This window comes from Anser cygnoides, chromosome 16 (assembly GCF_040182565.1).
Source record: "Anser cygnoides isolate HZ-2024a breed goose chromosome 16, Taihu_goose_T2T_genome, whole genome shotgun sequence".
In the NCBI taxonomy this organism is placed as follows: Eukaryota; Metazoa; Chordata; class Aves; order Anseriformes; family Anatidae; genus Anser; species Anser cygnoides.
Genome location: NC_089888.1, coordinates 6598585 through 6626337, shown reverse-complemented (window position 1 = coordinate 6626337; position 27753 = coordinate 6598585). Strand labels below are relative to the sequence as shown.

The 27753-nt window shown below is 37.0% G+C and overlaps 1 protein-coding gene across 4 annotated transcripts in view; it reads right to left on the bottom strand.

Annotated features, from left to right (window-relative positions):
• Nucleotides 1-1647: 1647 nt before the first annotated feature.
• LOC106041848 (uncharacterized) overlaps nt 1648-27753 on the bottom strand; it is a 65925-nt gene continuing 39819 nt past the window's right edge. For all 4 annotated transcript variants that reach the window (XM_066978353.1, XM_066978355.1, XM_066978354.1 and 1 more), the window contains 14 exons: nt 26195-26368; nt 24959-25107; nt 22812-22988; nt 21775-22198; nt 21415-21577; nt 18076-18187; nt 13833-13923; nt 13208-13294; nt 10836-10988; nt 9116-9245; nt 8948-8980; nt 7089-7192; nt 6100-6183; nt 1648-2609 (listed from right to left, as the gene is read on the bottom strand). In XM_066978353.1, coding sequence (XP_066834454.1) covers nt 2505-2609; nt 6100-6183; nt 7089-7192; nt 8948-8980; nt 9116-9245; nt 10836-10988; nt 13208-13294; nt 13833-13923; nt 18076-18187; nt 21415-21577; nt 21775-22198; nt 22812-22988; nt 24959-25107; nt 26195-26368 — 1986 coding nt within the window. In that variant the 3' untranslated portion in view covers nt 1648-2504. The remainder of the gene's footprint in view (nt 2610-6099; nt 6184-7088; nt 7193-8947; nt 8981-9115; nt 9246-10835; nt 10989-13207; nt 13295-13832; nt 13924-18075; nt 18188-21414; nt 21578-21774; nt 22199-22811; nt 22989-24958; nt 25108-26194; nt 26369-27753) is intronic.

The following is a 27753-nucleotide window of genomic DNA, read 5'->3' as shown; positions in this document are numbered from 1 at the left end:
CTTCCTACATACAGATGTTATAGGTCCTGATATATAGAGATGCTACTGACTTAAGTGTCAACCAGGTGTCACTGTTCTGATGCTGACTTGAGAGCAATATAGCCATTTTAGAAAACAAACGTTTTCTCTAACATTAAATCCCTTTATTTGCTTCTGTAAATAATGTAAAATAAGTATCAGTTACTATTTTTGCTATTTATTTTTTTATTGCATTCCTTTAGCAGCTGCGAAACATGACTGCATGTTCTTAACTAGAAGCATAGAGCTGACAAAACTGCTGAGAAGCCAAAATGATGATTTTTTTTAATGCAGAATTGCCAGAGTTTACAGACACCAGTGACATCAGCGGTACAGGGGTGAGGGTGCTGCACTACTGTGCCTGCTGCAATGCAGTTCAGGCACCTGCTCCCTCACACAAAACATTTTCTATATATGATAAGTAGGTGCCTGAAAAATTATGTTCAGTGTATGAAACACACAGTCCGTTGAGCTCCTTCCTCAAAAACCTTTTTAGAAATCCCCTGAGATAAAGGGGATTAAATAACCCAGAGAACCTAAGCAGTGAGGCCCGTTGGCATTCACAGATGGTTGGCCTCCTCCAAGACACAGCTGGAGCAGTTGCATCTTTGCCCATCAGCACACTCGATAAACACCTGATACCTCCCGTTGACACCTGCATAGCACACCTTTTGGCCAGAACACCTTTAAGAGGCAGATTGTAGGGATTTGAATCCTTCAGTGCAGAATTCACTTCCTCAGTGATTACTCAAAGGAGAGGCTGGAACTAGGATTTTAAAAGTGCACTTGTGATCCCTGCTCAATTCTTTGAAACAGAATTTGTGTGCGCCTGCCCTCAGGAGCCAAGTTGGCTTCCAAATGGGAGCACCCGGTACCTAGCAAAGGGCAAGGGTACAGCTGCATCCTATTCCCTGTGCAGATGTATCATGGCTGATGTGAAATACAGCGATTGCCTTTGTATTCATGCCCACATTAACCACAGGAATGCTTTTCTGAATTTTTGCATACAGGTGTGCCACTAGTCATGGCACATCAGAAGCTGTTAAGCTCCCAGCACCTGCAGCCTGTGATGTCCTTGAAAATATTGAGGCCAAGACAAGAAAAAAACTGGGGATTCTTTTATATCCACTTTTCAGACCGTGTCAAAGCATGTCTACATTTCTGGTAGTTGTCTCTTACTGTCCGGCATGACCAGCACTGAAAATCTAAGCATGGTAGCACCTAACTGGAGGGTGCCCAGGCTCTTTACTGGAGGTGTCTCTGAACACCTAGGCACTCAGCAGTGGCCACACGTTGAACAGCAAATGAAATGCTGGATGTAGAGAAATTTTATATGGCAGTGGAGAGAAGGTTCTGATAATGTAATTTTTAGATTTAAGTGCATCTCAACTTTTCAGAGGGGTTAGCCCTAATTCCTTTTAGTATTGAAGCCAGGGACAGTGTTCAGCATTTCCTTCTACTGCACTTTCTATTAAAGCCCCAAAATTGTGAGACCCGGGCAGTCAGATCTAAAATAAGTCAAGGAGTACACTTTTTAATCAAACAACACTGTTTGTAAAAGCGGTACAGAAAATGTTAAATTTTATCAATGACCTTGTAGAACTGTGTTCTGCTTTCAGTGTTTAACACATCCATTTCTGTCTGCATTTATAATCTTCCTTTTCTTCTCATATTTTTAAGCTCGAAGTAATTATTCTAATTAAAAATATGGAAAAGCCAACAAATGCAAAAGTATTTTTGCTTTTGAAAACCATCGGTAATTGCTTCCAGTATCCATTACTTAGATGCCTCATGACATGTTTTTATTTCACTGCTCTGATATTGTTCTCTTCCTACCAATGCAAATTTCACATATTGATTGGCTTCTACAGTATTTTACCCGAATTCATTACATTAGCCAAAAAAAGCACTGCTTTATTGTACTACTGGGGAGGAAAAAGCACCCAACCAGACATTTTCACCATTAAATACTAAAGCTGCAATACTTTAATAGCTGAAGACAAACAAGAATTTTTGCTAAATGTTATCCACAGAGGAGACTAGCTCCCCATTTTATTGTAAAACTTGTGAAGTATTATTTAGAAAACTACAGCAAAAATAATTACAAATTAGATTACCATATATAAATTCATTCACTGAAAGTAATAATTAAATGTCAGAAGACTGGGTATCAAAGAAAAAGATGAAAAAGAAATTATAAAATGTCAAGAATGCCTCCTTTCTAAGTGTACAGGCATCTCAAGGTACAAAAGCACATACATGAGAAAAAATGAAGGAGAGTCTCATTAGTAATCTGTGATCCTACAGGTGAAATACCGCTTACAAAACTACACACTAGAAATTGAATACCTCTCAAAATCAAAATATATTGATGTACAGACTATATGGTATTTGCTCCATATTGGAAGGGCAACTTTCAAAACAATTAACTTAAACATTTCCTGGACTTCTCTTTCTCTCCCCTCTCTATAAGAATAAGGTTGTCCTTACTGCATGACTTCAGCACAGGCCTTCCTAAACTCACTAATGAATGAAGATATCCATCCAAATAGCTCCTGAGAGTCTAGGTCTTGTGGTTCCCCAAATTTTACCTGTAAATTTGAAAGAGAAACATATTTAACATTAATATTATCCAAATCAGCTTCTCCATGTCCAAGACCATAAAGAAATGAAAACAGCAAGAGAAAGGTTAAATGTCTACGTTATTATTATTTAGTAGAAAACTTAGACCTGTCTAAAAAATCCCTTAAACTGAGATCCAAAACTTCTCTAGCAAAAGTGGTCCCAGGAGCTGTCATTAAACTGCCTCAGTAGCCTGTTCCTGGCTTTCTGTACAACCCAGCTTCTCTGGCTGGACTACAGATCTCCAGCTGAAGAGGAGAAAATCAGTAAATCATGCAACTTCGTGACTTTGCAGTTTGTTAGTTGAATCCATTCATAAACGAAAGAGTACATTAGGGAAATATTTTATATTCCAGAGTGGACATAGTAGCAGTATATTCAAGCCAAAATGTTTTCATTTTCTGACATTTTATTTTGCAAATAAACAAAAATATTCACTTTGATGTGGGTATTTTTGAAAGAAAAAGTAATTTATCAGAGACACCTTTCCCTGCTCTCTTCTTCTTTCCACCTGAAAAAGTTGAATGGATTGAATTTTTTTCAAAAGCAGCCTGAACAATATTGGCATCATGTTTGCTCTACTGTAAAACGAGAGGTAAAAGGCAGTCATTCTACAAAGCTCAGTGCTAGGAGAGGGATTCCTGCATTAACTAAAATCACTTCCACATATGTTCTCCAGTTCCAGGACAGAAAAGGATTTTTAGTATTCAGTCTCTTGCTGAGGTTTAATTCAAGAGGTTTGCCATCATTTTCAATGATTCGTCCTTAATGATATCAATGAGTTAAAGAACATAAGGGCACCTAAAATAGCTTTCTAATTGAGCAGAAGAAATCTAGAGAACACGCTCCAAAGGCTTCAACAAAAGGTTTAAAAAGGCATCTTGTGTTGCTGCAAGTTCTTATCTTGCCTGTAATTGAGAGCTACTGTGTAATTGGGAGATACAACTCTCCCAAGACTGAATAGCAATGTAGTTGTATTTCAGTATCTCAAATTGCAACTGAAATGGAAAGGTTTGGACAGGTATCTGTCATTATCTAGACACATTCACCTGGACATCATCTAAGATGCTCTTAGAAGCATACCCTCTGCCTGGAACTCATAAATACAGTAAAAGAAACCGCTCACATATAATCCAGTCACAAAAACTTTAACATTAACCTGTGATACCTGATTAATACTTTTGCCTGTTGTGTTCCTAATTGCACCTCCTGGGTGCTCCAAGCCCTTGATCTTTGGCACACCTCGCCACTCACCTGTAGCATACCATCAGTTAAACAGTAATGAGAGAGACATTTCCTGGAGCTAATGACCATCTGTGAGAAGTTGATAGCCCACAGCTATACCACAGGCAGTTATCTACAATTTATTGTTAATTCCATAGAAGTGTCACATGCCAAGGTCATTAGTGATTTTATAAGCAGAATATAAAATCATAAAGGTAGGCCTGTGGATTTTTGTTTTATGAGCAACATGACTTCTGTGGCCAGCTCCAACATGTTTCTACATCAGATATCCCCCAGGTAAGCTGGACTATTCCTTCCTAGTGCTGTTCAGATGATAGCCTAGTCTTTGATCACCCATCCTATTTTATATTTGCTTTACGTTTTTGCTGCTTTATAAATATACAAAAAGATCTGCCTAGTAATAACAGTATTCAGAAGAAAAAAAAAATCTAAGTGAGAGAAACATATCAAAAGCCTAACTTTAGAGAATAAGGAAAAAGGGAGGCAAAAAGCAACCGGGTTAATACTTGAGGAAACTTCCAGCCATGTAAAAAATGAAATCCTGTTCAGATGCAAATAAGAGTCTCAGATGAGAGTTTCCATTCCAAGCAAGGAAAACAGAATCTCACAGATGATGCTGTGATACGGATTTACATGTTTAATGCCTCCTGGCTGAGTACGTCTGTGCAGGGAGAGTATGACAGGAGCATGGACGTGCAGGAGGACACATCCAGCACTCACTGGGCATGTCACAGCTCTGCAAGCAGGACCAGCCACATCATGCCAGCTCCTTCTGGAAACTGACTTCCAGGTAAAATGGTCAAAGTCTTCCATATCCTAGGCAAGCAGTGTCCCTAGATAGTTTTACAGCGTGAGTTTTCCTACTTTTAATGAATGCTTTTCAACCATTTTCATTCATCTAACTCAACTGCTAATTCTCTCATTTAGACTGTTTTTCCACCTATTGGGCACTGAGTTCTTTGCTTATGTGCTACCATATTATTATGGCTTGTTACACTATGCTGTGTCATTTTTGCCACTTGTTAAAGGCTGCAAGAGACACACACACACACAAAAAAAAAAGTAGTAAAATATTACTAATTAAATTTTCTTGGTCAAACCATGTCTCTAACCTTCAAGGTCTCTTCAAATAGGTCCCCAAAGGTCATCCTGGTGGCATCTTCTGGTTATATAATACATACATATAATCTGGCCTACAATAAAACCTCCCCATATTCTAATCCCCCTCCTGCCTCTCACCCCTTCACCCCCACCACACACACACCTCACACACCTAAATAAATAAATAAATAAATGTCTTACAGTTCATTCCAAATGCCAGGAAGCTTTTCTAGTTTCAGGGATTAGCTCTGCATTTCAGCAAAGCCATCCCTTTCTTTAAAACCTCCCAGTGTGACTATTCTGCTGGAGAATACTGTTACCATAGCAGAGGCCTCCCGAATTTCTCTGAGAACATTGTACTAAATGAGGAATCTTCACGCTATGTTGTTAAAAATTGCAGCATGGAGTTTATATCATTCCTTCTGGTGTGACCCTCTGACCCTAAAAACATTTCCTATTGTTTTGGACCTAGATGAGTTTCTTTTTTTCAGAGGAAAAATTGACTGAGAAAATTAGGTGCTTCTCCAGTGCAAGTGTGGGAGAATGTAATAGGAACAAGCAAGAACAGATAGTTTATCAGAAATCTTGTGCCCAAGGAGCTCCCTTTCTGCTCTGCTCATTTTTAGATCTGTGCTACTACCAACATCTCCATCTCTCTCTCCCTCAAATAATAGTAAGTAAATCAATGCCATGGACTGTAAGATTGTCACTAGAAAAAAGCCTTCAGCCCATGTAACAGAAGCTCTGCAGTTGTCTACCAGCAGAAGATACGACTTGTGCTAGACACCAGAAAACATGCTGTTTTCTGTAATATCTTGAAAACATTCAACCGTTAAACTGGTTGGATTTATAAAATTGCTGAACATCCACTTTTCTTTTTGATATTTGGGCCATAAACCCTCTTAAATGAGGGCTATAAGTCCTGAAGAAAAGTAAAAGCCGTATTTTCATTCAAAACATTCCGCCACTGTTAGATAGGATTATTTTTTTTTCCAGTTCCTGTGGACAGTATAACTATAAAGCATGTAGAAGCATGGGAACTTCTTACATCTGTTTCTTTTTTTCCTTAAGAAATGTAGATCTATTTTCATTGCACTTTAATACAATCCATACCAGTATATTGCTATAAAGCTTCTTCATTTCATCACATCTTTTTGACAGCTGGGATAGATCCCCTTCATATTTCTGAATTAAATCCTGTAATAAAAAAAAACTTCTTAATTTGATATAGGAGCATAGTATTACAGCACATATTAAACAGCAGTGAAAACAAGAGAATTCAAGTCAAAATTTTCATGTCACAAAAATTTCACATTTCACAAAAGATAAGTACACGTCAAGCACACACATTTCCTTGCAAGTATTAAGGCATGAAAGAAAAAAGTTAGAGAATTTATTAAAATATCATTTAATGTTACTACCCAAATCTATTAAAATTGACAGAACTGATAAGCATCATAAGGTCCTAACTTCCACTCACATTTGGCACAGTCTCTTTGCATGCAAAGCAAATATTTCCAGTTGCTAGTTCTTAAGGAGTCAAAAGCAAAGCCTTATTTTTTAAAACAAAATTTCTTGATCGTGGTCCTTCGCAGCCTATGCATTTAAGACAACTTAGTAATTATTCAAGAAGCGTACTGGCCTTCCCTACATGTGCTCAGCCACTTCTCATAATGTGCTCCAACCCATCCGGTTGTGCCATTAACATGGGCAGAATCATCTTAGATCAACCTATAATCACAATTTATTCAAGCTCTTGGATGATGTTTCTCTGTGCTATTTTCCCTGCTGTTTGAGGGCAGAGGGAGTTGTTACAAACTGAAAAAAAATGCTGTTATTCTGAAGTGTTTAATGTGGGTGACCATGGAACTATCTGTTCCTCATCCACTCCAGCCAGTTTGTGTGTGAAGCAAAAGCAAGAGATGTAGAACCTCTGAAAAGACCTTCCCATGCTGCTGTTTGTAGTATGAAACATTATCAGAGGAAAATAAAAGGCTTTCCTCAGATGCTCCTGACCCCCTTGCCAGGGTGGGATTCAGCAAAAACTAAGTAGATTGTTCATACTTTATCTCCAGTCCACAATAAGGTTATGATAATGTTACCTTTAGTTCCTTGCAGAACTGTATCTCCTGGGGTGTTGCCTTGATTGTCTTGGGTTTAATAAGCCTTCTGCACTGAATAACGTTTTCCAATTCTTTTTTTAAAACTAACAAAATAAAGAAAATGAGAAATTTCACTAGCATGCAGTTGTGTTCAAAGGAGTGCAAATATCTAATTTAGAACATATGGAAAAATTAGCAAATTATGGGTCTATAATACGTTCACCTAGGAATATTAACCTTCTGTTTTCAAAGAGAAATCCTAAAAGACGTCTGGGTCTTGTGGGGAAGAAATAGCATACAATCACACCACAAGCAACTGCAGAATAATGAAGAGGTCAATAGTACGGTTATGCTGCAGCTGTAAATCTGACCTTTCCTAGCTTTTGAGCACTGGAATTAGCAATGAAAATAACATTCTTCCAAACTACATCTTTGTGTAGAAAATTCAGGGTTCCATTAAAGATAAAAGAATAAAAATTCCGCTATTAGTAACAGTAAGAAATCTTGTCAGTAGGCAGTATGCCCTACACCAGCCTGCTATTGTGAGGGCTCTGTCTGTATGAAATGTGGGGAAAAGAACTGACCCACACTGCAGTCCAGTTTCTTTCTCCTCTTGTGCTCACTTGAGCACATGAGCCCCAGGATGTGCCTTGAACTACTTGGTGGGAAAGGCTGGTTCAGTGGCTTTTGGCCCATCCCTTTCCCTCTCTGCCCTGGAAAACAGTACTTAAAAAAGTGATCTACACCAGGAATACAGGAGGGAAGAGGCCAGTCAGTCTCCTCCAGGTCTCGTAATTCATCTCCTTTGATAGCTCCCAACAGTTTCTGATACCAAGGCTGTTCCACCACTTTAAGTATGACTTTACATATATGGCTTTAAAATATTTAGTTGTTTGGAATTGGTACCAACATTGTGCCTGACAAGTACAATTGATTGAAGGTAAATGATTTATATATATATATAAAGTATACATATGTATAAATATAAAAGTATATTTGCTTATACACTTAAATTTAGTTACTTGTGTCTCCTAAAACAATGGATTGGAAATTCTTGGAACAAAATAAAAACTCTTTGGCGGTGTCAAGCTACATGCCTGGCTGACTCCCAGAGCCCAGCAAAATAGGTGCAAGGGCTTTTCAAACCAAAAGCTGAGAACAAGTGGCATTCACATTTGTTATGAGAGGTTGAAATAGGATATATTAGTCGGTAGTGACATAGTCAACATCCATGCCACATTTTCAAAAGACAAATTTTTATAAATTTTCAACACAACACAAGTTTTTATCCACTTACATGCCTTCTCTATCAGCTCTTCATAGTTCCATTGACTGGTCACCTTACAGTAGTGTTCAAAGGTAAGTTGTGAATATCTTCCAAAGTCTGTCTTATGTTTGAGTGACTTTATTCTGTTCTCTCCTATTGACTTCACTAATGTTGGACTCCTTTCTAGAGATGGACACCAGTTTGGTTCAAAGAAATTCTTGAACTTCACTACTGAACTGTGCAAAGTTTTCTCCTGCTGCATTGCCTGCTCCCAGACACTCTGTTACGGCTGTAACTTTGACAGAGCTCTTGTATCGCTTAACATCTGTACTTTAAGATAAACTCTATTTCCCATGGGCAGTATATATATTTTTTTTATATTCCGAAAGCACCTGGACACACTTTAATATTTCTTTTTTAAAATTCTTCACAGTAACATGGCAGGTTAAATATCACCATAGCAACACTTTACCTCAATATTTTGAACCTTTACACCTCTTTACAAACTACAGAAGTGCAATGAAAACCTGTTCCAAATGACTGCACAAAGTATGAAAATCTTTCTCTGAATTCAGAAACCACATTTACATACCATCAACTTCAGCACTTAGGCCTTTCATGGAAGCTGGAAAAGAAGAGAGATGGAAAAACATGCTAATAATATCATTCATACTTTGAGATGGGGGTTTCCAGAAAAGTTGAGGGATTTCATTTTTTATCTGTTAATTTTATTTTATTTTTTTTTTGTTCCTCCACTTACCATCAGGAACAGCTTCAAATTCTGTCAGCTCCTGAGAAAATTTAGCCAAATCAGGCTCATGTAAGAAGATCTGTTCCACAAGGGCGTGAAGCAAGGTGAACGTCCTCTCCTTACCCCGCAACAGAGATAACTGCAAGTAGAATAGAGCAATAATTGACAGACTGAGTTATTATGCTAAAAAAAAAAAAAATTTGATAGCTCCTAGGTAAATTTGACAAGAATAGAAAACACAATGAAATTAAACCTCTCCTTTTCAATCTGCCATCTCTCAGACATTCTCAATTAAGATCAGCTTTACACTTTCATATCCATTGACCTTCCTTGCTTTTTTGTCTCTTCTTATTCAAAGAGGTCTTTTTTGACTTAAGGTATTCTAATTGATTGCATCTGATTTTGGACCTCCAAACAGAGTCATTATTCCTTTCCATTTAAAAGCTGTGTGCTGTGTTCATGAAGACAGTAAAGTTCCTTAATTGAATCTAGGAAGATGCTCTCTGGCAGAAAATGATTTTGTTGGCATTTTTCATTATGATAGATGTGATATTACAACTGTTATAAAAAAAATAAAAAATAAAAAAGTTGTATCTCAGAATTGCCACTAGAGTTATAAATCACTCATTCATATATTAAAGTCTCCAGATGTAAAGGATATATTACAAAAAAAAAAAAGGAAAACTATTTTCTTCTATTTACAGGTCAGTCCTAATATTACAATAGTGTTAAAGTTACAAGGCAGCTTAGGAAATTTGTATCTGTTTCTTAATTTTTAGGATAAAAAATGATGCCCTGCCTCTCTCAGGTAGAGGCAGGGGGGTGGGGACTGTATTCAGTGGTAGAATTTTCTGGTGGCAAATTGTGGTGAAAAGGGGAAAGCCGTTGCCTTAAAATTAATGGAAAGCTCAGCCTACTGTAATGCCAGTGCTAGGTGAGTGAAGAGACTGTTCAAGAACTAACAGGCAGATGATTTTTTTTTTTTTAGAGCCTATCTCTATCAGGAAAGGCAAAAGATCACAACAGCCACCTTCTTCCCCTATCCATTCAATGCAGAGCATTGATGGCGTGTATGTGGAGGTGTTAAAAACTTTAAACCATTGCAGGCAAAGTTCCCTCCCTTTGTATTTGTTCACTTATTTATACTTTACTTTTGAAACTTGACCTTGACGTTACACAGTACCACTTGTTGCAAAAGGCTCTTGCTTTAGAGTAAAATGAAGCACCACAAAGGAATTACTCCAGTGCCATAAAAGTGCTGCCCTGCAGAAGAAATGCTGGAGCTACAGCCCGTGACCAGAGTGAAATGAAACAGGTCCACATGACAGTGCTCTGCACAATGCAGCAAAACCCACTTTTATCTAAACTTGCATCTAGCCAGGGCCTGCAGCTCAGACGTCCCTTCCTGCCAGGGGATCTTAATATCAGGGACATCAGCATTTTGATGTTCTACCTCATTAGAAACATAGCACATTCAACACCACAGTGCCCCCATCTAGACAGTGCTGCTGTCTAATATGGGGAAATGCATCTTGTTATACTACACATTAAAGAATACATTATTAAACCAGATTTTGTTTCTAGTGTAACCAAGAGCAGATGTTAAAATGTTAGCTACTCATTAAAAATGATTGCCTTTCTCCACACTCAGGGCAAAATTGAGTTAATGTTAATGGCCAACATACATTATAATATGATGATTTTAATGAAAAGAAAAATATTTACTCACTTTGGTTAAAGATGACAATCGAAATCCTTTAGCCTTCTCTTTCCCAGCCTTTTCGTTTAAATGGTTTCCAATGGCTAAAATGTACTCCAAGACTGCAACAAATTTCTGGCTGGATTGCAGCTGCTTACTTGCTTGGATTTTCTGGTTTATTAGCTGAAACAAATCTTCTTTAAGTTCAAATTAAATGTGCAAGTAAAACAATGATGCTATACCTGTCCTTTGCCAAGGCTCATTGTCCCACCTGAATTCACACTTTAGCTGATATCTTCCCACTGAACTTTCTTTGGGGAACGAGCCAGGGGGCTTCAGGAAGGAGCAGTTAAATTCTCCCAAGATAAAGCTGGTGTTGGCACAGTTACCCTGCCTTAGATGGAGGTCAGGTCCTCTGTGGCTGCCAAACTAGCCCTGCTACAAGAAATTCAACCTCATCTCTTAAAATGCTTCTAAAGTAAAAGCCTTTTGCTGTTTGAATGCACCCGATTGCACCAAATGTCAGGCATCAGGGGAAGCAGATAGCCTGAAGCGCAGTACAAGATTCTCCATCCTTCACCTCTCTCCCTTCTGCTTATACCAGCTGAAGACTTATCAAAATTCTTGGTACGGTTTCCCCAGAAGGAAGAAGAATAATTTCCTGTAATCAAACTCAGTATCAATTTCTGTTTTCCCAGGGAAGACACCTCCCTTCTAGAGCAATAGACACAAGAGGTAAATTCATTTTGAAATTAGGAAACATATTTTTCTAGCACCACACCTCCCTTTGACTGTCACACAAATTTAAAAGTAGAGAAATGATGAAACATGAAGGAGCACTGAAAGCCCTTGTCAAAACTTTCAGAGCATAGCACAGGACCAGTGGGTGCTGAAAGACAATACAAAACTGTGCCATGGAATTTTAGTTGCATTCTACACATTATAAATGTGTTAGTATGTATAAGTAAGAAAAGAGGCAACTAGTCAGTTGTTCATTGAACAATAAATATCCTTCAAAGCAACCAGTATATAACAGCTTCCAAACATTCTAATATTTGGTTTCAGTGGAGGAGAGCAAAGGCGTAGCATGGTACCAGACAGGGTCAGGAATCTGTGCATCTCCCCAGTGTCCTCCATCTGTTCCTATTCTGAGTCTTATTTACTGTTACTATGGTTTTAACCACAGACAAATAAAAGAGAACTCTGACTTGCAGAACTTTAAAATTTTGTTTTCATTCCCATGTAGAATGAGAGCAAAACCTTTTAAACTTTTTCACTGAATCAAAGCATACACAAACCCTGACTTGCAGCAGGAAGATCCAGTCCATGAGACTTGAACACTTTATTTGCATACCCTCACCCCACCCCATCCTCTAGGTCATCCTGAAAAAGGCAGAGAGGGACTTGAAGCCTGGTTTGCAACACTGCACTTTAACGAGTGAGTAATCCTCAGGGTGGACATCCTCCTTCAACCTTCTGAAAATAGGAAATATCTATGAGATGCTGGTGCAATAAACTCACTCAAGTATCTATGTCATTAGACCAATTCTTTCAGTTGTTGAGGCAAGAATCTCCCCACACATGGAATTGAATTTAAAGGGTGAAATTCACCTCTGTCTTATCACTAGCCAAAGAAAGAAGAAAGTTTAAGAACCCCAAATAAAAAATTGAATATCTTTTACCAACCCATTAGTAGAATAAGGATGATATTAAATGTACATGCATGTATATACATGCATATCACAGCCCTCTATGTCTCCATCTATTTTTTGTTTTACTGTGTTTTGTTTTAAACCAGTACTGTAGAATAGTCTATCATTAACAAAACACAATAAAACGAGAACAATTCTGCTAGCTAATGTTAAAAAAAAAATCAATAAATAAAAAATACTGAATTTCCCATAGTACCCAGGGAAAGGGGTCATATTGGCTGATTCAAGCTCTGTTACGTGTTGCTTGCATTCTGCTTTCTGCAGGTGTCTATATCACCCAAGCTTCAGATTCCCAAAAACATTCCAAGTGTACCATCAGATAGTGGCATTGTATTTCAAATGCAGCATGTTTCTAACACTGTCGTGTTACTTGCAATTCCTTTGTTATCAAAGTCGTGCTCTATAAAGATTATTTATTTTTATTTTTGTAATCTTTTTGCTTATCATTTTTGATCAGTGAAATGAAATGATATTTTATACAAACGGCTTCTTGGATTACTACACTTTGTATTACCTACATTATGGACTGTGAAATATTTTGCTAAAGTGAAAAAAAAAATCGCAACTACACAGCTTTGAAATCTGCACGAAGCCCACTGCGGCCCCTGCTGTCTAACTGGTAGATTTTGATTACAAACAAATGATAAAGCAGTCATTTGCAAAAGCAGTCACTTTAAAGCAGTCACTCACAGGCTCCAAGTCTCTCATGCTCATAGGTAGTTCACGTATGGTAAGCAGGAGATCCAGCCTCTGGCCCAAGTGAGGGATTTTACACATCTGCATAGAAGTGAACATAAGAGGAAACAAAACCCATTGAGCAATTCATCTGCATCATAATTTTATTAATTTCTGTGCCCACTTATTAATTTTATTCTAGGCCTTAAGACTATAGATATACTCTGACAAATCAACCTGTGTGCATATGCCTGATTTGTATATGCATATCCAAGAATATGCTGTATGCTGGTAGGGCCAGACACTATTAAAGTCAATGGTGCTCATTTCTCGTGAACAAGAACAGTTAAACATATACAGTTTTACATTTAGAGATTTGGGAAATCTAGCTCAGAATAAATTAGCTCCTATTTTGGGGGAAGAAGAGGACATATTAATTGGAGATGCAAAAAATGGATCCATAAAGTTCTCTTCATAATTTTTACTGTCTCAACTCTTTATCAGATAAATCCTCTTACAATGATTCTGACTAAGGCTGTAAATTTAAGTTCCAACTAATAGCTTCTTGTAGTGGTTTTATCTAGAAGAAGGTGTCCTAGAAATAGTGTGTGTGGTGTGTTTTAATGCTGTGATTTCTTACCTCTAACATAAACTGATCAACCACATGCAGCTTTGAAGGAGACCCCTTGAATGACTGGTATCTTTCCGCATCTTTTGGTGTTAGCATGTATCTGTAAAACAACAAATGTAAGTCAGATGTCCTTTTCCTTGAATATTGTAAAACAGTCGTTCCATTCCATGCATCAGAATTCCTTACTGTTTATTGTTTTATATTTTGCATACTTACTCTTTAACCAATGGTACTTTTTGGACATTTGAGCGAATGGTGCAACAGAAAACAAAAATGATCTGCAGATAGATCTGCATATCTGAAAATATTTAGACATGTACAAAGCTTGAAAATAACAGTCAGTAGTAGTTCATCTGCAGACTTACAGACAATTTACAATGTCATGGGTTTTGGTAAAGGTAAAACTGTACCGTAAGGGAATGAATGTTATTCTTTCTAAAGTATTCATTAATTCTGCGCCTGATATATACATGCTTTGGTTTCATTTATTGGATGAACATATCTGACAACCTTTCAGCACCTAAAAACAACACAGAGTTTTTAAGCAGTTACGGACATGCTCATTCAGCTCATCTCCAGCAGTAACTTCTTCAAAAATTAGCACAAAAACAGAGCAGGCTCAGTTATGGTGTGATTAGTCAGTGGGCTCCACAGTCTGACCGACCTCTACATATCTAAAAATTTTTAATTGTCCATGGAACAAAAGTGGGTAATGGTGTTTCTGCTCTCTAAGCACTGCAACACATCCGAGATCTGTTTCTCATTTTTGTTGTGATAGCACATAATACGGACCTCAAACTTTCTTCCTTCTGAATAAGGTAACAGAATATCTTCCCACAGCACTCCAGAGCCACAGATTTTTAGAAAAACAAATGACATCTTTAAGCATTTCTGCACTTAGAAAAATAAACTCACAACACCACAGCTCCCATCCTTTGGAAATCTGCCTGCCTGATACACTATGGAAATTCATAGCACATCTAAAAGAAGAAAAATTGAATTGATGTTATATAGCTAACTTATTAGAAGGAGTGTTAAGAATCTTAAATATATATTCAGGTCTACTATCATCTCCTTTTTCTCTGTGAAAAAAAAATTTAAATTTACAACAAGTATGATTAAACAGTCATGATGATGAATATACATTTCCATTAAAAGTAAGGAAAATTATTCAAAGATGAAAAAATAAAGCTAAGATTTCAGCATTTTAAATACAGGACAAACAATAACCTTTTTTTCCTGTTGTCAGTTTTTTAATATGACACTTCAATTTAATAATTGCTGGGTATTGAATTATTATATCTATATTAAAGCAGATTAGAAAATATTCCATTCATCATAAAATATATATATATATCTCATTTTAAAATACCAGTTATCTGCTGGAAAATTAAGAGTTTTATTTATCATTAAAAACAGTTGGTTTAACTTCGAGCAAATTCAAAGAACATTAAAAAAAACTGACAGCAAATATCTTCATTTAATCAGAAATCTGACATACCTTTTTTTAATATATTATGTATATGAAATGAAACTAACAGGTTATCTAGTAGGTTTACAGCTTAAAGCATTAAGCAATGGAAGCCAGGGGAAAGGAAGCACAAGAATATATGAATGCATTCCTTAAATATCTTTTACATGAATGTGACTACAGTGGAATTTTTGTAACTTAAAATCTCACACTGTTCTGAAAAAAAAAAAAAAAAGTCTGTAGAGACAGAGTACCTTGTTATTTAAAGATGTCAGGATAAAGAATTCATTCAGACAACTATGGAAAGGTTTCTCTATTAAAATAAGTCCTGAAGTTTCTAATAATATTCCACTACTTCCGTTAAGCTTCATTGGATACATAAGTAGAGCATTTTGCTCACTGGTCACTCTTAAAAACGTAATCTTGTTCTTGGCTTTAAATATTTTTCATTTTGTGATAGTGGAATTTAGACTTCCTGCTGAGGCGCATATGACAGGTATAATATTCACGCAGAGGAGTTTTCCTGTCCCTGACTATCCTGTTTAAACTCCTGTCATAGCCACAGGTTCTCAACTAATTGGAGACCAGAGTTTTCAATGGTAAAATTTTACACCATGACTCCTAAAGGAAGTGAAAAGATCTTCAAAAATGCTAAACGTCCTGCTACTTGTATCATGGCAACTCCACTGCAGTGTATTTTACAAGAGAAACTTCTGATTGCTGACATTTTCAGGTAAATGTCTGCCATTTCAATAAGGTGTCTGAATGGCAGTTGTAAGACAATTAACTGTCTTGGAAATCCACCCCCAGTCAGAGAATGCATCTCTTCATATTTCAGTAACATTTTAAAAACTGTTGGGGTGAAAAAATAAGCTTCTTTTCACTACAAGATTTGTACACACTTTCCTAGATTTTGGCAATAAACAAGAATCCCAGGAACAGAATCCTTGATCCTATAGAACATACAGCAATACAGCAGCCAATGTCTCATACATGTTCCTTTGCTAGAAAAATTACCTCAGCATTATTGGTATCAAAGGAAGACTCTGAAATCTTCAAGGTAAAAATAAAATCTTTCAAGATTCTTTACCATCATCAGCATTATTATTGTTATTATTGTTTTCTGATGGCAAAGAGCCCAGATGCCATAAATCACTGATCTCAGTGGTGCTATACTAATTTCAAGAGCATGGAGATCCTCTACCGAATCTGCAGTGCTGTATTATGGCTTGAACAATGGCCTATGTTCGGTGTTTTCCTGCAAACCTAGGTATGAGTAGTGGCTGTCCTCAAGAAATAGACTGCTCAGACCCCGAGCACTCAATGTCCCAGTGCTACAGAACTGGGGCATTCCCTCGCTTCTGCCAGCTCCGTAATTACTTCTGTAATTGGAGAAAACACACAATGTTCCAGGTACTTCATCGCAATTACACCCTCACCAATTCCATCACTGCAATTAGAAAATGCAGTTATATTTAATATATAAATATATTTGTTTCTTTATATGAAACATTTACAGCCCGCTTTTGAAAAAAAAAATAGAGCTCTATTATAGTAGAGCTATACACATTTCACTAGTTCACAATCTGCTGTGCACCAGTGTGGGGTACAAATGTTAAAGCATGTAGGGAGCATGGAAACCTCCTCCAGAACACTTGCATATTTAAAACATTTAAATGCTCAGTGCCTTGTCCATGTCCCTTCGTACTTCAGGCAAGTTCTCTACAAGCCATCTCACCGACTGACATTAATTCCATGCATTTCACATCTGTTCTTCCTGTTCTCGTCACTTTCTAAGTGCAGACATGATTCTGCAAACTTTAAAATTACTGTATTGATTAGGACCAGGATTTTAAGACCAGAATTAAAATCACTGCACAAAAAGTAGGCACATTGGTAGCAATAAAAAGTTAGTTACTTCCTCACTTTTTTTGCTAGCATCATGCTAGCTTTTCCAAGCTCCCTTTTAACAAAACACTCAATTTTCTCATTTTGAAGCAAGAAGCAGTCTCAGTTTAAATTTTCATAACGATGTGTATAATAAAATGGCACTGGTACCACGTGCTTTGCATGGGGACTTGGATGTGTAGTGGATACTACTCTAGGACCCACTTTTTTCCTGTGTCTTGAACTATTCAGAGAGACAACCCAGTTCCTACAAATTTCACGTGCCTATAGTTTGCTTACACTCCTGAAATGTACTATTCTCAGTATAGTTTTTTTGTGGGTTTTTACTTTGTTTGTTTTTTAAGATACAAAAACTTGCGTTCTGTTTTAAACCCACAAATCTCTGCCACTCAGAAATACTGATATTCTCCTTTAACACTCGTCTGGCTTCCTATGTCCAAATCAGTTTTTAAACAGGGAACAGAATTCATTTTGTTTCTTTTGTTTCTGAGCCTACAATAGACAACAAGGCTGTAGTAAGAGATGCTGTGAAGTTTTCTGACTGCTACACCTGCTCACTGCAGGTGAGCTTACTCATTCTTTTACTAACTCTGCTCCTTGTAACCAGTTCGACAAAGTCCTGTCAGATTTGCTGTCATTTCCTGCAGTTCCCTTCCTACACAACATGGGGAAGAGTTATATTTTGGAAGTACATTCTACAATGTCTGTTGCAAGAACTGAGATTTCTGTGTGCAACTCTAACATTTTATCTATGGTCAGGATAGATTCAATGTCTCAGTAGCATTTTTCCTGAACTACCGATTATATGAAGAAAATTATGCCTTCTCCAAAACATAGAATCTTATAAATAAACAATTGAACCCCAAAGATTACCTTCGTAGTGCTGTAATCTGCTCATCTGTAAGTCCACCACTCTCTTCATGTATAATGTATAGTTTTTCTTTCAACTCACTTGGTTTTATATGAAAACTTTTAAGAAAAATGTCTGGGGAAAAACAATTCTTAAATTACTTGGAAGAAAATGCTCAGGGGAAGAAAAAAATCATCAAAACATTTCATATTTATTTTCCAGATTATAAAAAAAAATCACTTAGTAGCTGCTAATGCTAAAACAAAGACTCAGTCTTCATATTTCTTTTTAATATACATAGCAGTAGTCAAGCAAAAATATGTTTTATGTCAGAAGATAGTCAAAGCTTAAGACAGAACTATCAAGATACTGTTATCAGATGGCACTCAGATACTTATTATTATTATATATGTCTCTTGCACTCAGCTTAACATTCAAAATATTTTTTCTCTGAATAACACCACCACATACTGGCATACTGTAGTATTTTGAATGCTAAAGAAATTGAGTTTTTCATTTGTTTGGATTTTGTTTACTTGCTTTGTTTAATTTCTAGGGTTCAAAAGAAGGTAACTGGAGTCCATGCAACAAAAATTAATCCCAAAATGAAGGCAACATGGGAAACTTCTTCCCCACTGCCCAGTGAGTATGCTTTAATACTGTCCTTGTCAGACCTTCACTGACAGATACTCTTTGATAATATTCTAAAATCTGATTACATTTTTATAATGTTTAAGATGTGTGCTGACTTGGGGCTGGCTTATAATACACATTACAATAGGAAAATGGAAATAAGATATCTCTTCCGCATACAGGTGAAGAATCATTAGTAAGGCTGTTGCTCCCAAGAAGACTACTTTGCCTTACCAGTTGTTATTTTTTTAATTACTGCCTGTTTCCGTCATCATTACCAAAAGATGAGGAAGTAACTTCTGAAACACCACGGACGTGAACAGGAGGGCTAAACAGAGAAAGTGAGAAGCTTTAAAGGTAAGATGATATCCATGGCCAGTAACACAGTGAATAATTCATAGTAAAATATTGATTTTAAAATTTAACTGCTTCCTTTTCACAAACCACTCACAAAGCATTTAAGGTTTTCTTGAATATTTTCAGTGTTTGAAATTAGCAACTGAATAATTTCTAGTCACCAGACTTCACAAAAGAAATCAATTGCAAATAAAACTGAAGATGTTCTCTGTCACTCAAAGGTCATACAGGGTTGTTTCAGCTCCTTGTCATAGTTGCACTTGTACCGAGAATGGGATTTGTAATGAAAATATTTGTGGCACAGATTCAGAATTAGTTTTCTAATCTCATATACACATTCATAATTCACTGTGTCTGTAAATGTTACAGCTGTTGAACTCATTTTCCAGAATACCCATGAAAACCTGCACAAAGTGGATGAGCAGTGATTTATCTGAATATGGTGGTTTATCTTTAAAACAAAGAAAAGCCCTATTCTTTTATAACACACACCTTTAAAAAAAAAAAAAAGAGGTGAAGAGGTGAGTCCCTGCATCTTTTCTAAATTTTCTTTCATTCCAAAAAGTGATCAACAATTTTTTCTTCAAAATTAATATTAACTTATGTACTTCCTGCTCACTGTCTACCCGTTTCTTGAATTTTTTCTCAAAATTACCACATCATCTTAAGTTTCAAAATATTTTCCTAGGCAAAATAAGGATTTTACATATGGGAAGCTGGTTCTTATACAAAGAAACAGACATCAGCCAAGTCACAGGAACAGTTGTTTTCTATCCTAAGTCAGTTTTTCACCAATGAGATCACACATTCTTGGATTAACATACACCTCCCCGGATTCTTTCTTTGGTAAACTGAAGGTGTTTTTCTTGTTTCTCACTTTCTGACACTTTGTTCTTGTGTGGCAGAAGTTTATCTGACAAGAAGACACTAGATAACTTAGCTTTTATCTGCATTTTCTCATACATCAGACTTGAATTTACAGTATAGATCTTCTCTCAGAACTCTCAATATTCTCTCGTGTTTGGACATCCACTCAGATTCTCAAGAAATTTTAACCTACTGGCATTTTGGAGCTTCATCTTTTTATTCATTAATTTAAGGACTGTGGTTTGTAACACTTGCAGGAAGATTAATCAGAATTCTGAGGATCAAATTAACTTTTGATCTAAGTACTGTCCATTATAATAAGTACATGATGGGACTTTAAGGATAAGATTAAGAAACAGTCTTAGAATGTCTCAATGAAAAAAAAAGTTGTAAGAGGAATAGGATCAAAAGGAAGAATGGTGCTATTTGCCAACCAAAAGAAAGAATTTTCCTAAAAGAAACTGCAATAATTTAGCAGATAAAAGTGCTATTACAGGATTCTTTTTATCTACAGCCAGACTTTTGTATCACTCACTTCCTTTTAATCCTTCAAATTATTAGTCAATGGATGTAATAATTCCAACAAGTTATTTCTATTTACAGTTCTCAATTAAAACTTTACACAATCTCCAAAGTATATTCCTTCTTATCAATATTCATAAAGATGAAATCATTAAAACTTCAAAATTAACTGCCCTGAATTCTTTACACATGTAACATTTCTGAAAACAGTGCTAGGTTATAGAAATTTTTGGAAAGCCATCTCTGCAACAGAAACCAGTGTAGTCTTTGAAGAACAATTATTCTTGCTCCTTTAATATCCAATACTTCTCATTAGAGTACTTGAAAGACCTTTACATCATTTATTAGTAAAACTAGAACTACATGTTGAACTGCTTCATTAGCCGTGAAAGGCTGTTCTAGGTTAGGCCTTTGACATAATCATACCCAGGTTATGGGAGGGAAGGATCCAGTTCATGATCATTCAGGACAGTCATTCACAGTCTAGGTTTTCTGAGTCAGCTTGAGAAAGGTCAAGAGAGTTCCTACAACCTGGCTTGTAGCCATCTCAAAGGCTTCTTACCAACCCATTTCAACCTACATGAATATTTTTTAACTCAGTGTTGGAGAGAGACTGAACACAGCATCCAAAGTGCCAACTACCAACCTGCTTTCTGGTGACTTGTGTCACCTGGCCAGCCCACAGAATTTGGAAAGCCTTTGAAGTCTTAACATTGATTTCACAGGTGTCATATATGATTTTACATGTCTTTCCTAAGATAACAGCATCACAGCTTGAGGGCACATCCAGATATCTTGTACAGGAAGAGCAGTTTGGTGCTTCTATTCTACATCATTAAAGACCACATTTACAGCAATTGAGACTTTAGACCCAAGCTTGTCTCTTTTACGCACCAAATGGTAGAAATTACAAATAGAAAATTCATACAGTTCTCACCCCAGTTCTTCAGATAGGAGTACACAGTTCTTATTAATAAACTTACTGAAGTTATGTGCAACTTTTTGATCTAACAGGATGGGCTGATTGACTGGAGGTTCACTGCCTGGAAATACTGCCAAGTCCTGGATCTGGAACTGATCACAGAGTCTGGAAATGTCTATTTTTTTCTTGCGTGGGTCACATGATTCCCAGATGGATTTTTGAATCTAAAAACATAAGAGTGACAGGAAAGAGAAAAAGACAAAATAACAGTGCTACTTTGTTCTACCCAAACATACAGAAGTGCATCCTGGTTGTTTTGTGGCACAACTGTACTTTTATGATTATTATACAGATAATGCAAACTACTTTTTTCCTTTTTCTTTTCCCTCTCTTTAACAGCTACTATTAGTTTCATCCTCACCTTATCACAAGGAACAACATCCCAGTGAAAGGCTTTGGTTCTCTTTGTCAAGGGAGAAAGGCTGCTGGGCTGTGGGAACACAGGTGGGGCTGGTGGCACTTCTGCCTTACTTATGGGAAGAGGAGATGGTGATGCTAGGGCTGCTTCCCCCTCTGCAGGCTTTGTCCAGGAGTTTGAAGGCTTGTTCAGATCAGTTGTTGCAGAACTCAAACCCAAATAGAGGGCCTCCTCTTTCTGTTCATTCAGAGCTACAGTAACATTCTCGTAATCAGCTTCAGAGGAGGTGTCTCCTTCAGATCCCTCCTGAGAGAGAGAGGCACCCTTGCACAGCTGACAGTACCTTTCTATGAGAGACACCCATTCATTCTGGAGCTTGCTGACATCCTCTGTCCTGTTATTTTGGACAGTAAAGGGTATTCGAAACCTGAAATTTAAGAATGTCATATATGAATGTAAGGAAGTGTAAATAACATGCTGACTAATACAACCATAGATATTTCTTATTTAAGCAGAATGATGTTCAGCAGCTTTACTTGTCAAAGGAGCCTAGCGCTGCTGACTCTGACCTTTTCAGACAGAGTTAATTGCTTACGTGTCTAAGGTTAGAGAGCTGAAGCTTTGCCATATATTGACTTTGTGGTGCAGTTACCTCGTAATTCCTCTTCTCCACCTTGGGGGAAGGTGAACAATGTGCTAAGTCTTATGCACTTGGTGCACAAGCTGGTCAGAACCTCTTCACATATGTGTGCAATCAAGCCGATTTGGTATATCTCTTCATTAACTCCTGACATGAGGACTACACAAGTCTTTGTGTGAAGCATTTCAATGCACCTTCTCAATTCCACAATGTGGTACTTTTGATATCTTAAAACACTCATCAAATCACTGCATAGCTATGGGAGGGATTATCTACATAAATTTGATGGCCTCATTCCCCCGTTGCTGTATTTTCTTCTGGGACACTGAGATTCTCTACTGCTTGACCTTATTTTCAATTGTTCTGCTTTAACAAATTATTAATTACCAATTATACTTACAAATAATTGTGTCCTTTGGTCTGGACTGAAAAGGTACCGCATTCATTCTCTTTGCTGACACTCACATCACCACCTGACAAATTAATTGTATTCGTTACAGGGTGTGCATTCCTGCTCTCTCTTCCCAGACCTATGCAATACAAAGTCAATTCTCCTTCACGTAGTTGTACCAAGTACCTGAAGGGCAAGGAATAGAGATTCTGTTCATTCTTCATAGACTACTTATTTACACAGTCCTTGTCTTTGTTAAAGAATTTTCTACTGTCAATGAGTCACCACATTTTAATATCATCTTCCATGGAACAGTCAAAAAGTATCAACACTAAAGCACAAAATCTTTGAGATAAAGGCTTCTTACTCTCATCTGACACATAGTAAACAGTGACATAAAAGATGAGCTTCCTGACTGTGTCTGTGATCAAATTAGACAGAATTAAGAACAAGATCTGACTATTCACTAAAAATCACACACATCCTGTTAATTTGTTAGCCACAGTCTGTCTCTCCCACTCTTTTTATGCTTCTCATTGGCTTGTGATGGTAGTTCCTTAGGACTGGTAGCTTTTAACAGAATTTATTATGTGGCTGATCAGAGCATAATATGTTGACGCTTCAGTTTCTGGGTCTTCCAGGTTTTACTGCCACCAAGCTATAAACAAGCCACCGGGATATAAGTTAGTGCACAGCCTTATAGCCCAATAACTCTCCTACTTGGAAATGCCTCTGCGCATGCTCTCCCTCCATGAGGACTGATCCTGGTCCCCTTCATTCCCACGAATCATGTGGGAGAAGAGATCAAGTGTTCTCCACTCAAGGGCTTCCATCAGAAGTCACTGTGCCAAAGTGTGGGTATTACTGATTCAAATGATAAATTATTCCTGGCACAAATTGCCTCACCATAAAGTTTCTATTACAGTGAAATCTCCTGCTGCATTCTCTCCTCTAGGATTCTGCTCTGCTGCTTATAACAAAGGCCCCACATTCAACAAGTGCGGGGTTTTACTGTATGTGTTTTTTATTTTTATTTAAGCATTTGAATTCTCGTTTTTCCTGAGGGTTAATGCATTTCTTTATCATTCTGACAGTTCTATCAGACCTTTCTTTCCCTCCACTCTCTCTTCAAGGTGTGGCTAGTTGATTAAGGTGTTATATGAAGAATTTAAATAAGTTTTGCAGCACCAGAAGAATTAAACATAAAATATAAATTGCATCTATTCCCACATAAACAGTCAAAGTGATAAGAATTGCTTAATGGAGCTGGCAGTTATATTGATCTCTCCTTTCTTTAAAGCAGGGACTTATAGTTTAATCGGATCTCCAGATGTTTCCACCATTATTTACTTTGCCAAAAAAGAGAGGATTAATATCAAGTGGGAAGCAACAAGGGCTTTGCTTCACAAGATAAATAAAAATCAATTTTTGTTTGTTAACAAACTTGTTAAATGTTGCAAGGTAACAAATCCTGTGACACACTTGAGGATAGTGTTTACAAGACATACAACAGTAGCCTTTTAAAAACAATTAAAATCATTTTATGTGAACTGTGAAGTCTTTTGAGATAATTGCCCCATACAGATAATTACAATGTTAATTTTTTTCATTAGTTTTTGCTAGATGGATTTTTTTCCCCTCTTTTTCTCTCGTTTGATAGCATAAGCAATACCTGACCATGGGGGGGGGGGGGGGGGGGGGGGGGGGGCAGGGAAGGTATTTTAGAAGTTGGCTCAAGAGAAGAGTGGGCTCTCTGTAGGATGGGCAGCCATTCAGCCAATGCGAGTCAGCGTTCTCTAGCAAGACTCCTACACTCCTTATCTGCTTTCCCAGTCTTTCTTTCCTTTTTCTATGACTGCAAATTGAATAAAAAGTAAATAGGTAAGTATAAAGTGCCATCATTAAAATCACTGACAACCATCGTTGTTATATATTTGTGTTAGTAAAGCACACTAGGACTTCACCGTTTTGGGCACCACTGTTACACTAACAGTTAATTTCAATCTTTCCAGCTCATGCAGATTGGGCATCTAAGTTTTAACTTTAAAAATAAATTAAACAATTAACTTATTATCAACAAAATAAAATCTTAATGTATTTGCCAGACAATTTAACATAATCTACAACCCACAGGTCCACAAAGATATAGTTCGTACTTCACCCATTCAGTGGATATAAAACTGTTCTGCTGCAAATCCAGCAATCCTTCATGTATCACATCACATTCTGCAGATCTTCCAGAGCAGGCATCTTCTGGTCTTTTGTATGAGTTAGTCTGTATAACTCTGCTCAGAAGGTATATTATCTATATAAAAATTGTCAGAGAGAGAGTATATTTTCCATATTAATTCCGTTGAATCAGACACTAACAGGTGGATTTTTCAACTACAAAAACATTGTTTACACTATAAGAACTGGCCAAATAGGTAAAATATTTTTTTGTAGAATAAATAGGGTCTTTCTATGATGCTAAACTACTTAACTGCAATTTGTTATGTCCACAATCCTAAACCTGTCTGTATAAGGAGAATATACCCCTCTGCAAAAGATTTTCTTACTAACAGGTTGCTAAAGTCTAAACTCTTACTAAACTATCCCGTGTTTTTTAAGAGTCTATATCTCAGCCTGAATAGTGCATCCGACTTAAGTACTTCAGCAGTGGGAAGGCATGAATTCCAATACTTGACCCACCCCCAAACACGGTCAGTATCTGCATTCAGGTGAAAGGCTAATTTCACAATCTGAGTTTGTCAAATTTCAGTGTAGAGCCTAATTAGAAAAATTCCTTAGAATATTTGATTCAGCCTAGAACTCAAAAGGAGCTGAAACAGTTCATACAAAATCTTGCAAAAATTAATTGCACAAATACCTAGGCTGTCTTCCTCTGATAACTTTATAATTACAGTGTATTTCGATGGTGAAAGAGGAACCACTAGCTCTTCCCCCTCTCCCCACCCCATCCCCAGCATCAGGATGGCCTCATTTATTCTTAAGAGTATGTATTTTTATAAATGCATGCCTTGTATAAAGAAAACAATCTCTTAGGAAACTTCAATTAAAATCCAAATGTGTGTGGCACCAGTTTTGTTTGCTTGTTTTAATACAATGTCAGACCAACTGCATTCAAGTTCTTGTTGAAAAAATAATGCATGTATCTTCATGCTACATCCCGAGCTAGCTGTACATCTTCAGTCTTAGTGGCCAAACTTTATCCTGAACTCACATTCCTTTTGCTCTGTGTATCAGCATACACGGAATAAAGACATGCCTACTGCTTTGATTACACAATGCACAGCATAACAATTCCCATTTATGACTGGGACCTGCTGGGTCCATACCATAATATTAGCTGTTTTTTATAGCAATCTATCTGTGGCAGTATAAAAACTTACCTTCCTTTTATCATCAAGAGACACTGCTTCCAGCTCATAATCTTGTCGCCCATGAAACACAATGCTGAAGCGTCTTCTTTCAGTATCTTCACAGGCTTTGACTTGTGAGAAAGGGAACTGTTTCTTAATAATTCCTTTTTCAATGTTAAAAATTGTCTTTGTGTTGAAATCAATCTGGAACAGAAAGCTCTCATTACTTGATTCCGTCACTTCTCTTCATTGGAAGGGAAAGAGAGTGTCTCCAATATCACCATGCAAGGACATTTGGATAAAGGACCAGCTTAGAATACATATCTATTTTGCCAATGATTAGAATAAAAAATGGCATTCCATCATCGAGATGCTGTACTGTATTTGTTTTAGTTACAAAACAAACAGGGAGAACACAGTTACAATGACTATTTCTTTAGATGAATACGCATCAATTTATCATTCTGAAATATTAATTCTTTTGAAATTCTCCTTGTGTTATGAAACACAGTGCAAAAACTTCCCATTCAGCAGTAGTGGTAGCACAAACTAATGGCATGACCATCTCAGTGGAGATTCAATTACTAACTAGTTCAATCTAAAATGGAGTGAAGGTGCTTATTTTTGCAACAGCACCTTCCGTGTAAGGAAAGAGGATATTTGTAATCTACTGGTAGATTACTTTCTGACACAATCATTATTATGCTTTTAGATCTGATCTAACACAATTTTTTTGCCTGTATGTATATACATGGAGTGATATTAATAGCCAATAGTTATTTTTTTACTGCCTCCCAGCTGCAACAATTAAAAAGTGGTTGTTCCGAAATAAGATTGTGCAGTGGAATGATAATCTTATTTACAGTATTAAAAACTGGCACAGACAGATTCCAGTATCTGTTCTGCATGTCCATCCCTGCTGAGCAGAAACAGCTTTGCTGATACAATGAGATGTGAATATTTTCTGACTGTCCCGCATCAGTGAGTGTGGCCCACAGAGAAAACAAACTCAGATCTTGCCTGGGTTAGATATTTACTTCTGATCATAAATGATTCCTGACACCTTTCATTCATATAGTGCAGACTATGTTAACTGGATTTTAATACCATGGCCTTTGCCTCATTTCTGTTTATAGCAGGAAATCTCCAAAGCAGAATCATTTTCATTATTATCTGTGACTTCTGATAGCTACTGGTAACTAGAGGACTGCAATTGCTCCAAATTTCCAGAATGGTATGTTCCACTTCTATTGTAGCTTTCTCCATTTTTCCATCAGCTTTATGTCTAAACAAATGATCTTTTAATTCCAAACATTTGTGGATGTTGAGGGAAATAAGGCTGTTATGCTTTCTTCATTTGAGATGTAGTAAACAAAACCTACCCTTTAGTATGTACAGGTTGGACACGCTCCTTATCAGATTTTATCCAAACTTCAGGAGAAAAAAAAAATCAGTGAAATCCAGGTTCCCAAAAACAACAGGAGACCACTGCCTTCATGGAATATTGACAAACAGTTACTCTAATATCATGCAATAGTTGTCCCATTATGGTGTGGTAAGTCACTAAAACCTTAAGGGCTTATAATGTC